The sequence below is a fragment of the Podarcis filfolensis genome (genome assembly GCF_964270895.1).
Source record: "Podarcis filfolensis genome assembly, chromosome: 4".
Lineage (NCBI taxonomy): Eukaryota > Metazoa > Chordata > Lepidosauria > Squamata > Lacertidae > Podarcis > Podarcis filfolensis.
The window spans coordinates 51,516,803-51,529,133 of NC_139607.1; the positions used below are offsets into that span (position 1 = coordinate 51,516,803).

General features: G+C 40.5%; 1 protein-coding gene across 2 annotated transcripts in view; it reads right to left on the minus strand.

The window, feature by feature from the left end:
- Window positions 1-1,058: 1,058 nt before the first annotated feature.
- The window catches only part of TTC3 (tetratricopeptide repeat domain 3), a 57,441-nt gene continuing 46,168 nt past the window's right edge, over window positions 1,059-12,331 (minus strand). For both annotated transcript variants that reach the window (XM_083608744.1, XM_083608745.1), the window contains exons 38-46: window positions 11,544-11,640; window positions 10,785-10,885; window positions 9,423-9,510; window positions 9,001-9,105; window positions 7,468-7,904; window positions 6,421-6,538; window positions 5,663-5,899; window positions 3,851-3,937; window positions 1,059-2,083 (exon numbers count right to left, since the gene is read on the minus strand). In XM_083608744.1, coding sequence (XP_083464870.1) covers window positions 1,976-2,083; window positions 3,851-3,937; window positions 5,663-5,899; window positions 6,421-6,538; window positions 7,468-7,904; window positions 9,001-9,105; window positions 9,423-9,510; window positions 10,785-10,885; window positions 11,544-11,640 — 1,378 coding nt within the window. In that variant the 3' untranslated portion in view covers window positions 1,059-1,975. The remainder of the gene's footprint in view (window positions 2,084-3,850; window positions 3,938-5,662; window positions 5,900-6,420; window positions 6,539-7,467; window positions 7,905-9,000; window positions 9,106-9,422; window positions 9,511-10,784; window positions 10,886-11,543; window positions 11,641-12,331) is intronic.

Sequence of the window (12,331 nt, forward strand, 5' to 3'; positions counted from 1 at the left end):
AGAAGTGGCAAGCAGGAGCTGTTGGTCTTACCTGAAATGCATTTCTGAGAGATGTTTCAATGGACTCAGGTGGGCTTAGCTCCCCCTAGCGCTCAAAGATAGGAATGCAGACACCACGCAAGAAAAGTTTCAACTCTCATTTCCTTGAAGCTACCTCAAGTTATTGGATAAGGAGCAAAGAAATACAGGCCACACAAAAAACAGAACATTATATGCAGTGCAGACAACAAATAGCTGAACATCTGAATGCAGCAAGGAACCACTAGCCTATGCACGTGAAACGAAGTGTAGGATTACAAAACAAGGTGACAAAACTAATTATGAGTTATGAAAATCCATTTTCTTAAAAGAGGTTTGTCAGACAACTACACAGTTGATATTGTTCATTTTTATTGGTTCAGAGGCTGTGATAAATGTGATTACAAAGTTTTGCTTTGAAAGTATGCAGCTATTTCAGTACTGTATTCTGAATGCAGGTAAAATGAGCAAATACTCAGTATCTAGACAACGTATAGAAGGTCTTCAATTATGAATCAAACATTTAAATGCAACATTTTGAATCACAAGGAGTGACAAAAGAGATCCATGGTTTAGGGTTGGAATTCCCAAACAGCCTTTTTGTTAAATTACAGGGCATTTTCAGCAATCAACTTACAAGCATCTTGTCAGTACAAATGCCTCTTAATATTTGATTATCAGTAAAGGCAGCCCATTATTCATCTAAATAACCCAAAACTGTGGCCAAGGGCTTGCATTCCTTGACGAGAGTTGCTTTTCTGCAACAATTTGGCATTTATTTGCCAAGAGGGGGGAGAGGAAAATGGTGAATTCCTGCTTCATGAGGAGCTTTCTCCGCGGTTGAGTAGAGCAAAGTCATTGTTTTATATTTTGTACCCAGACATTTAATTTGGAAATGTGGGAAGACAGTTCCTGATGTAATTTAAAATAGTTAATACGCAACCTTAATTTTAAAAGCTTTGGTATTCACATGGATTTATTTGTGGCTAATTAAGAACAGTGAGGCTATACCGATATAAAATAAGTGTGGCTATTTTAAAAAAAAAATCTAAAGCTAATTCCTTACAACAACCAAACAAACTAGTTTATTTGCTCACTTTGAAGGAAACTATTATGGAAATTATATGCAAATTTTAAGGAAACCTACTCACAGGTGGTTTGCAAATGCTAGAATGTAATATGAGAAAATAAACTAAATTCAGAGCTGATCTTTCTTTTTCACAAGCAGGAAGATGAGGACTGTTACAGGGTCAGCCTTTCTCACAAAGCGTTACACAAGTTTGTCTGCTTTCTCTTCCACAAGCATGTCTAGGTATCTTTCAAACATGGTTCTTTGGATTCAGTATTCCAAATTTTAGTTTATCTTTGAAGCCAAATATTAGCCAAGAATTATTTTTGAAGGGCAGATTTTTGAAAGCGCTGAATACTAAAAAAAACAAGGTGCTTATGAGTCTACACCTGGAATTTTCAGGCTGTTCTACTGCTCTCATCTGGAAATTAAAAAAAAACCTCTCTTAGAACCAGTACCAAGCTTTTAATTCGCTGAACAGTACTGCCCACTCTTAACCAGCCTCCTGAATTCACAAGCGTCACAACATTTGGATCCACAGAAGCTAGAAACAGAAACAGATACTTCCTCCTTAAATATATATATTCATGTGTTAAGGGGATAAACATTTGTTAGGCAAATTTTGAAGGCTGCTAACTTTGTTTTGCTGCAATGCAACCAAGGTATTCATTGCTCATGTCTATGAACCAGATTACTACTGCCAATACAATAGAAACAATTGAATAAAATAGGAGAATTTCTAACTGCATCGTTGCTTAAAAGTATTTCAGAGGAATTGTTTATTGTATGTAACATACGATACTCTATAAACTGATGACTCCACACACCTTTATCATCATGATTCTGTATGATGTGAATCACATATTCTTGCTAATCTGTATGTAGCATCTAAGTGGTTCTGTTTCGGCCAGGAAGCTCAGGATAATCTTCAGGTAACAAAACATGACGACGACAGGTCGGGCATGTGCTGTGCTCCTTAATCCATGGACCAATACACTGTATGAAAAAAAGCAAGAATTCAGAAACCTTTCATTTAAAAAGTAGGGCTATGGGAGGTGGGCAACATTTTTTAAAAATGACATTTTTCTACAGTTCTGAGCACTCTAGATTCATGCTATGAAAGGGAGACAAGTGGTAAGCATAACTTTGAAACATTATGGTGCATATAAAAAAGACCTGACTTCAGTTAAAACCAAACTTCTGCAACTAGGCTTTGAATTCAAACATTTTCTAATAATCACTAGTGAATGACCTATGCTAAAAGGCTGACAATTTAATTAGAAGGGCTGTCAACTAATTAAAGAATTCAATACTGATCATTGGCTTTTCGGCAGATTACATCAATGTATGACATGTACACATTAATCTTTCTGGAAATGTTGGAAGCAAAAGGCAACTCGGAATTCTAATGAAAGCTCCCACTTATTGTCAGACAATATTAAAGATGGCTCTATTAAAGTTTTCTACTACAGGTGTACACCAAAGCCCACCAACTGCAACAGCAAATAAAAAAAAATTGGAACATGCAATTTCAACTAAAATGTTTACCTTCTCTATTGCTGATATTTAAGAATGTTGCAATCAAACCACTCAAAGTGCTTGCAAATCAGCATAGCAATTGCTATTAATACTAGTAATAATGTTACTAGTAGTTGTAGACAGTCTTAATGTACTGAATAGGCAACCTGGGCAATTCTTAATTTCTAAAGCATTTTGTCCTAAGCCATATTGTGGCGCTTCACGGACATGTTCACGTGATTGTAACTGGCTGTATGTTGAAATACAGATACATAAAATAGCAAAAAGTTACATGAGTGGCCCATTTCAGTCCCCTGAAAGTATGGTGTTTTGAACACATGCCACTACAACCACAAGTGTATGTTATAGAGGTGTTGCTTCTCTAGCATATCTAGGACTGAGGATGGCTTGAGCTTCACTGCCTCAATGTGAACTTGCTATTCCTATTAACATGCTCTAGGATTGGGATTTTCAGTCATTGAAAAGTAAATTCCAAAGTAAAACCTTATCTTTCTGTTTAGCCTTTTTGTTTTCTGAAATGTAATCCCAGAATTTTGGCCAACTAAGAGCCAATGCCAATAATACAATCCTTCCAATAGCAAGCAGCAGCCATAAAGGTAAAGGTAAAGGGACCCCTGCCTGTTAGGTCCAGTCATGGCCGACTCTGGGGTTACTGCACTCATCTCGCTTTATTGGCCGAGGGAGCCGGCGTACAGCTTCCGGGTCATGTGGCCAGCATGACTAAGCCGCTTCTGGTGAAACCAGAGCAATGGCAATGCCGTTTACTTTTCCGCCAGAGCGGTACCTATTTATCTACTTGCACTTTGACGTGCTTTCGAACTGCTAGGTGGGCAGGAGCTGGGACCGAGGAACAGGAGCTCACCCCGTCGCAAGGGAATCGAACCGCCGACCTTCTGATCGGCAAGCCCTAGGCTCAGTGGTTTACACCACAGCGAACACACTTATTTAGACAAAATGTCCCTGTGTGTGCAGCCTTTGGAGGGCAACAGTGGCGTAGCGTGGGTTGTCAGCACCCGGGGCAAGGCAAGTAATTTGCGCCCCCTAATCCGTGGATTTGCGCCCCCTAACCCGTGGATTTGCCCTAACCCCAGATGTTGCGCCCGGTGCGGCCGGCCCCCCCTGCACCCCCCACGCTACGCCACTGGAGGGCAATCTACAAATTTACAAAGACACGAGCAACAGAACTAATACAAGTTACCTTGCTGGATTTATGGTTCCACTTACCACTTTGTGAAATCTGTGTCCACAGTCTAGCACATGCAACATTTCGGTAGTTAGTTCATCGTGACATATTACACAGGGATCATTATCCTATAGAAACAAATGCATTTATAATAATTTCAAAACTAGTTACAAAGCTACTGTTTTCCTACTGCACAGAGAATGACTAATTCCCATAGCTGGAATATGTGCCTTGCAAGTCCCAAGGATCTCCTCTTAAAGGTGGAAGAATAAAGGTTTCTGTCCCAGACTCCAAAGAGCTGCTGTCAGAAAGAGCACCAAGTACTGGGGAGTAGACAGAACAATTATTTGACTCAGCATAGGATAGGTCCCAAACTGTCCAGTTTAGCAGCTTCCATAATGTTACATTTACTATTCAGATATAATCATTTTGAACCAATTTACAGACACAGGCTATCGCCAACCTTAATTTGGGAAGAGAACACAAAAATCCAGCCTGTTTTAGAGTTGAGAAGTTGGATGTATAACTAGATCCCAAGTTCTGTGAACAAATTCCTATTTAGCAACAGGGTGCACTTGACTCCCCAGCAACTACCTGAAAATCTACTCCAGAGTTAGAAATTCTCTGGTGGCATGAAAACAGTATCTGAAAATCGTCTCCTTAACCTCACTTCCATTCACAGAAGCTTCTACTGGATCCAAGCACCTTTCAAGAAAAAAATTATCCTTTTGTTCACAGAAGGGCACCTTTGGATCCAATTCATGGGTAGGCAAACTAAGGCCCGGGGGCCGGATCCGGCCCAATTGCCTTCTAAATCCAGCCTGCGGACGGTCCGGGAATCAGCATGTTTTTACACAAGTAGAATGTGTCCTTTTATTTAAAATGCATCTCTGGGTTATTTGTGGGGCATAGGAATTCGTGTCCCCCCCCAAAAAAAAATATAGTCTGCCCCCCCCACAAGGTCTGAGGGACAGTGGACCGGCCCCCTGCTGAAAAAGTTTGCTGACCCCTGACAATTCATTGCTGACATTTTAAAATTGACTTCATTTGTGAAGCAAGTCATTTGGGATAATGATGATCTTTGAGGGTTGATTCCAATGCTGTGTCAGTGGACTTAAGCTGGGACAATGAAACTTCCATTTCCTCTCCCTGAGTGCCCCCCCACAAAAAAATCTGCTCTTGTGGGTCCTCCCAACCCTCCAGAGCTGATTCTGAGGGCATGCAGAGTAAAGTCCCTTACACCAGCAGAACTGCAGCGTTGGATTCAGCCGCCAAACAGGAAGTTTACAAAATATTTTAAGACTGGCGAGGAGCTAACATGCCAAAAGGTTTTCCCTGAGAGCTCAGGACATTAGAAGATTTCTATGTACCTTTTGAGGAAGGTTTAATTTCAGTATTCTAAAAGCCAAGGGTACCATATTTGGGAGAGAAGAAAAGTTTTTGGATTTTCAAGAAAATAGATCTTTTTACCAACTCACTCTCTCTGGCACTTCTCAAGTGTCTTCTACAAAGCTAAAGGCTAAATGCTTGCTTTTAAACATATGCTATGCTAGAGATTGGGGGGGGGGACCAGAGGGTTCTATTCAATGCTACATGAACAGAGTTCCACTCCAGGCAGCAGAACTTCCCCTTCATCTCCTCTCCCATCTTGCTCCCAAAAACTGAATCCCCCAGATTTTGAAGATCTGTAGGTGGAAAGGAGAACATTCTGTTGCACAAGAAGAAGTCTGCTGCACAAGGAGAACAGCAGCAACAACGGATACAACCTAGTTAAAAGCAAATGTTGCCTAACTATGCATATAAAATTATTCATTGTTTTTACTGTTAACATTGACAATGATACAAAGACCTACAGCGGCATCACTTGATTTCTTCCACTTTGATTTTGATGTTTCTCCAACAGTTTTCCAAGGCGTGTGACTTGACGGAGGTGGGAGAGTCGTCTTCTTTGTTTTCTCATTAGCAAGTTTAGACTTGGAGAGGTTAGACACGCTTCGTCCTGGCGCCTTCAGCAATTTTTGAGTCTGATTTCTGCTCCCTCCAGAAGTGGTGGAAGATGCCGCTTCGATTTTCCCCGAAGAAGGGAGAACCTAAAGAGAAATAATGAAATCTGGTAACATCTTAAGAAAATACCAGGGTTGTAGCTCAGTGATCGAGCTCATGCTTCACATGCAAAAAGTCCCAGCATCTCCAGGTAGTTGGTGGAGAGGCCTTGGATGAAATCCTAGGCAGCAGCTGCCAATCAGTGTTTTCAATACTGAGCTAGACTGAGCAACTGTATAAGGCAGCTTCCTATAGCCCTATACTCAGTTCTCCCATCCTAGCAGACCATTTGCAACTCACACCCCTGGTCTCCACCCTCGAACTGCTACTGATCCAATGTCTGGCTGTGGTCGCTTTGGCCAAAACTGGTTCTCCAATCTGACCTAGCTGTGGATCAGTCCAAGGCAAGGACTTCCATAGATGCAGCTCCTCTATTTCGTAACCTAGACAAAGAGCAGGAACCTGAACTTCCTTGTACCACAGAGACCCCATGCCCTGACACACACATTATATATATATTTTACCATAATTTGTGTTTTCAGCATTTCAAACATTTCTGGCAACTTACCTTTTTCTTGCTTGGACGATCCAAAATAGATTCTGTTACCCTGTTTAGGAGTTCAGCTGTGCTCCATTTGTTTCTATTCTTGACTTGGACTTCTTCGATGAAATTTCCAATGTCTGATCTGCAGCAGGAGGAAGAAAAGTTATACATTTGTTAGCAGTGTGAATACACAGCGATGTCACAAACAGCCTTTCCCCCCCGATATCTATATTGGTCAGCTAACCACATAGATCTCTGTATGGCTTGCCGAAAGCTTAGGTGCATGTTAGCCCCCTGGAATATCTGACTCGAATATCTGACTCTCTAACAACATATTCTTTTAGAAATATGGAGCCAATATCCAGCTATCAATTCATCTCTATCTGACAATTTTGCTTCCGACAGTGTTTAGGAAATAGACAGTCAGGATTCCACTACAAGTTCAAAAGGTTACTATACAGTCAAATGGCATTTTGGAAGAACACTTAATTTCCTTAAAACTGCTTCAGGAAAATGTATGCAGGCGAAACACTCAACACAACAAATGGTCAGCACCAAGCCCTATAGGACTGAAAATATTTGAGCAATAGGGTCACTGAGAAACTGAATCTTATCAGTATCCTGAAGCAAGACTCTGCTCAACTTACACCAACCAGTGGAAAGCAAAGTAAAAATAACTGGGGACTACTCTTCTGTTGATGGCAATGCATAGCTATATATATGGATAAGGCACTGCTGCCAAGTCCGGAGTTTGCCTGTATTGAGACAAAGACCATGATGAAGGACCACAAAGAACAGGTGTGTCTGCCATTGTCAGATACTGTTCATGCTAATGGCAAGAAGGGCAGCTGCCATTTTTCTACAAGCTCTTGTTTAACCTAGGCAAAGTGCAGTCAGAAGCAAGCAAATGTGGATTGCTCTGCCACGTTATCTTTTTAGATGGTTACGTGCCAGGGTTACGACATTGAAAATCAGGGACAAGGTAGCAGCTTGAACTGGGAAGGAAAAAAAAAATACACCAAGAGGTCTCCAGCAGAACTGTGAGGAATCAGTTTAACTGATGGGAAATACCTTGTAAGGTGAGGAAATATAATTATGAGTTGATCAATGACGTCTTCATATAGTTGTGGCAGCGCTGGCCTACTTATAGCATTAGCATGGTCCAGCCCTGCAGCTGCTGCTGCTGGTTCTTCTTGACTGCTGTGTTGCAGCTGGGTGTCCTGGATAGATCTTCTAGAGATTCCTGGTGACTGGGGTAGGCATATGTAATCAGAAAGTGCCATATCTCTGCAGTCAGAAGGCACTTCTTCCAAGCCTTTATTTGCAAGAGAGTACTTAGAATCTTTCTTGGATATTTTATTTCCCATATGCTTGTTAACTATGGAGTGCAGAGGATTATCATCGTCAGAACTTGAAAAGGTAGCAAACAAATTAGAGGGCAGGTGCGGAGCTGCAGCTGAATACATTACAATGGCTGGATCATTAAAAGGAGGCCTCTCGTGTGTTACCTGAGGGAAAAAAGAAAAGCCCAAATAAGGCGAGGAATATTTTCAAGCACTCTAAAGAATTCAAGCTTCTGCTACTTCCAGGGTGGCTTTATTATTATTATTACAGTGGTACCTCGGTTTTCGAACGTAATCCGTTACAGAAGACTGTTCTGACTTCCAAAACGTTCGAAAACCGAGGCACAAAGGGCGGTCTGCAAATTTAATTGAGAAAATTGAGACACTCAGCGAAAGCCGTTTGACTTCCGAGGTGCATTCGAAAATGGAAGCATTCACCTCCCAGGTTTTTGGCGTTCGAAAACCAAAACGTTCGACTTCCGAGACGTTCAAAAACCAAGGTACCACTGTATTATTATTGCCCCAACCATTCTGGGCAGCTTCCAACAGATATAAAAACATAATAAAACATCAAACATTAAAAACTTCCCTATAAAGTCTTCACAATCAAATTGCCCATTAAAAATTAAGACAAAAAGATACAGTTTCAGCTTCATCTGCTTTACCCAGGTGGGCACTGCAACACCACTGGGTTTTTGGAAAAGTAAGATTGTAAAGGTGCGACCTGCTCTTCTCACATTATCCCATAGACGCCAAAATTTTAAGCAGAACACTGCCTTGAGATTTTCTGTGAGAGTGCCTTTCACTCCCTTCAGAATGAATCACCACCATAACCCTTTTCCTACTTAAACATCCCCGGGCTCTTCAATGAAGGTGCTGCTGAACTGTGGCAGGTGGGCTGAAGATCTGAAAGCAAGAAGATGGGAAGGGGCATCTCGAGCCTCTTCACCACCCTCTGCTCTTCCAAATAGTGTTGAGGTCTCAAGAAACCGGCTTTTTGAGGCTGTACCTCACCCCAGGAAATGCAACTTTGGGAAGCCACTGGGATGTGGCACTGTGTCTCCTCCACCCCTCACCGCATGAATTGTTTTGGTACACATCAATGCACTGGAAAGCTCTCAGGAGCAAGATGGAGGTGCTACAACATATTTTTCAATATATGCTAGATATAATGTTACTTCATGTTTTAGATGCATCCAATCTATAACGAGAATTTCACGGTGCACTGGCTTTCGACACAAAACAGTTAACAAAGACTTACGGATGAGAGGACACTCGGAGGTTGAAGTTCTGCAATTTCCACTTTGGAGATACTATCTAGAAAGGCACCATTTTTCACCATGTAAATTCTCTCGTCAAACTGCCTCTGCAAAAAGAACAGAGGGGAGACATTTGAAGTGAGCAGTAATGTTTCCCTAGCTAGGCAACTCTTCTTACGGCTCAGCTAAACTTCCAGTGGCTTCAGATAGGCTTCTACAGAAACACTAGTTTGACCTCTTCTATATTCTTATGTAAATAGGACACATTTTTAAAAAGGAAAAGAAGTTATAAAGTCCTTCCTAGGGAGAAATCGATACATATTAGTCCGCATACAGAAATCTGCAAAAGAAGTTAATTCACTTCTATCGAAAAGAGAAAGCTATTAAAACCTGTATCTTACAATAATTAACATAACAGACATACCTCTGCTTTCCTAATTTCGTCTTTGGTATTAGAAATAAAGGACTCCCAAGAATTAATTTGTAACTTCAACTGGGGTACTGAAGAGTGGCTGGGAGGGCGGGGAGAGAGAGACACACACAAAATTTTAGTTAGTTCTATGCCATGGTGATAGTTTGAGATTAAGAAGGACTTCCAAGAAAAATAATGCTACCCCCAAATGATATTCCAGTATTTTAATCCATAGAAAAGATTTGATTTTTACTGTCTAGCCAGGACAGCAGTAGTCGATATTCCAGATATATATTCCAGCACCTGGAGTGAACACTGTAACCCAGACTCATCTGAAGTACTAGAGTTTGTAACATTTTAAGGTATGTTTCCTCCAGTTTTTCTCCAGTCTTTTAACCAGAGGCTTCAAAGAATGGCTTTCTCTAGACAATAACAGAGCGGGGTCTTCAAATATAAGTACCGAAAGACAAAGTCACAGGGTCCCAAGTGGGAATGAAATTATTATTATTTAAACATTAACTGTACATAAAATTGTATAGTGTACAATACACAACGTGAATTCTTCAAGTTGTAACTACTGTGTGTGTATATATATATGTATATATATGTATATATATTAAAAAAGAATCCAATTTGATTCTGAAGAAGCACAAAGCAATATATAATCCTGGAGATCATGTCAATTATTTTATCTCTATTATTTGGAGAACTTCGTTATTTTTATTCAGTGGCTGGTGCTTGGAGAATTTATGTTTTCTAATTTGTAATTTTCCAAAAATACATAAGCTTACATGTATAGCCTGTATTTAAAGAATCCTTATTTTTATATCATTTCCTTGTAACTTGGGTTACTGCAACTTTGTTTTTCTTTTCCAGACAATCCCATTATCATATGTAGGATTGGGTGAACTAATATAATATGTACGTATATAGTGGATCAAAGTCAAATATGGTCCCAACGTACAACCCAAAAAGTTCAATACATGTTACTTTTTTATGCAATACAGTGGTAACTTGGGTTACAGACGCTTCAGGTTATGCGATTTCGGGTTGCGCACTGCGACGAACCCAGAAGTACCGCAATGGGTTACTTCTAGGTTTCGGCGCTCTTGCATGCACAAAACCGCTAAATTGTGCTTTGTGCATGGACAGAAGCGCTGAATTGCAACCCGCGCATGCGCAGACGTAGCACTGCGGGTTGCGAACTCTGCGGGTTGCGAACGTGCCTCCCACGGATCACGTTCGCAACCCGAGGTTCCATTGTACACATTTTAGTGAGAGAAAAGATGAAGTACTGATGGTACTTCTGAGAGAACTTTCAAGCAATCTTATTTAAACGCTTAGTTTGTGGCATACTCATATTCAAAGCCATACCTTGTCATAAACTTCAGATACTTAAGATAAGTTTCCGCATCTGTTGCTATTTTGCCTAATTTATATAATTCGGTGTCCTTCCAGTTTTCAAGCACAGAAACCTAAAAAATAAAATTAACTGAGTTTAGATTTTAAAAATCTAACGGGACGTTACTTCTGTATGGTATTAACCAATTCTAAACATTTCCATTCATTCACCTGCCTGAAATGCTGTCATGTTTAATGGGGTAGCTTCACTGTCCCAGCTACTGGCTGTGTCCTTCCTACTGGGTTATTGTTTTGTTCCTCAACATTAAAAGCAATCTTATGCTCTGAGTTTAAAATTCATTTATTTGACCGCAAAGGCACCCTATTCATCTGGCAGCCTAATACGACTAGCAATGATACAAATGAATCCAGATAATATTGAGGTTATGCAATTTATTGCGGCAAGCCAATAAAACAGCAAAAGGAGGAAATTAAAAATCATAAAAGGACATGAAATTTTATCGTTATCCTTAAAAAAACAACCAGTCACTTCTAGGTACGTGGCAGAGACACTACAGTGGGGAATACAAAACACTATTGTCCACGTGCAAAATTCTGAGCACCACTGGTTATACAGCAAAACTGGAGTCTTTCAGAACAGTCACAGTATTACCGTACTTTTACATCTATAAGACGCCTCCATGTATAAGACCCCCCTATTTTGGGGGGCTGAATTTTAAGAAAATGAGGAGAGATGGCCCAAAGTTGTTGAGCCTCTCCCTGAGCTTTTACCTCAGCTGCGATAGCTCGTGCAACACACTCCTGGTGGTCCTCCCGTCTTTTCTTTATAAGCTCCTCCCTTTTTACTTTTTCATTTTCAAATTTATTACTAGGGAGTAAATTCAGAAGGTTACTTATTTATTTTTAAACAGAGATTTCAATTAAACACAATGGGCTATATTCAACTAACTTTTAACTCCAAGGAGACTCACTAAACTTAAGTTAGTCATATGGCAGGTCCATTGAAATTGTTGGACTTAAGTCTCTCGATTTCAGTGGGTTGACTGATGGGTTAGTCGGACATCATCCATAAATCAGAAAACAAGGGCAATAAAAATTACAGCCATTATCAAGCTGAAAACTACATAGCAGCACCTACAAAACTCCAAAGCTCAATATACACTTTAACCAAATGATTGGGGAAATAACAGAGTTTTAAGCTGGCACCAAAACAAAAAGAGAGTCAACACCAGCCATGCCTCAGAGAGGAGGGTGTTCCACAACCAGAGTGACACTATGGTGAAGGTTGTTAATACAGGCTTAAATTTCAGTTCAACCAAGCAAGCACATTTTCTTTAAAAATATTACTGCTACTATTTCAATGGTTTTTCTAAGTCCTAAAACTTCATTTTTCAATCCTCTAAGGCAGCCTTTCTCAACCTGTGGGTCCTCAGATGCTGTTGAACTGCAACTCCCATCACCCCTAGCTAGCAAGGCCAGAGCTCAGGGATGATGGGAGTTGTAGTCCAACATCTGGGGACCCACAGGTTGAGAACCACTGCTCTAAGGTAATGCTAGCA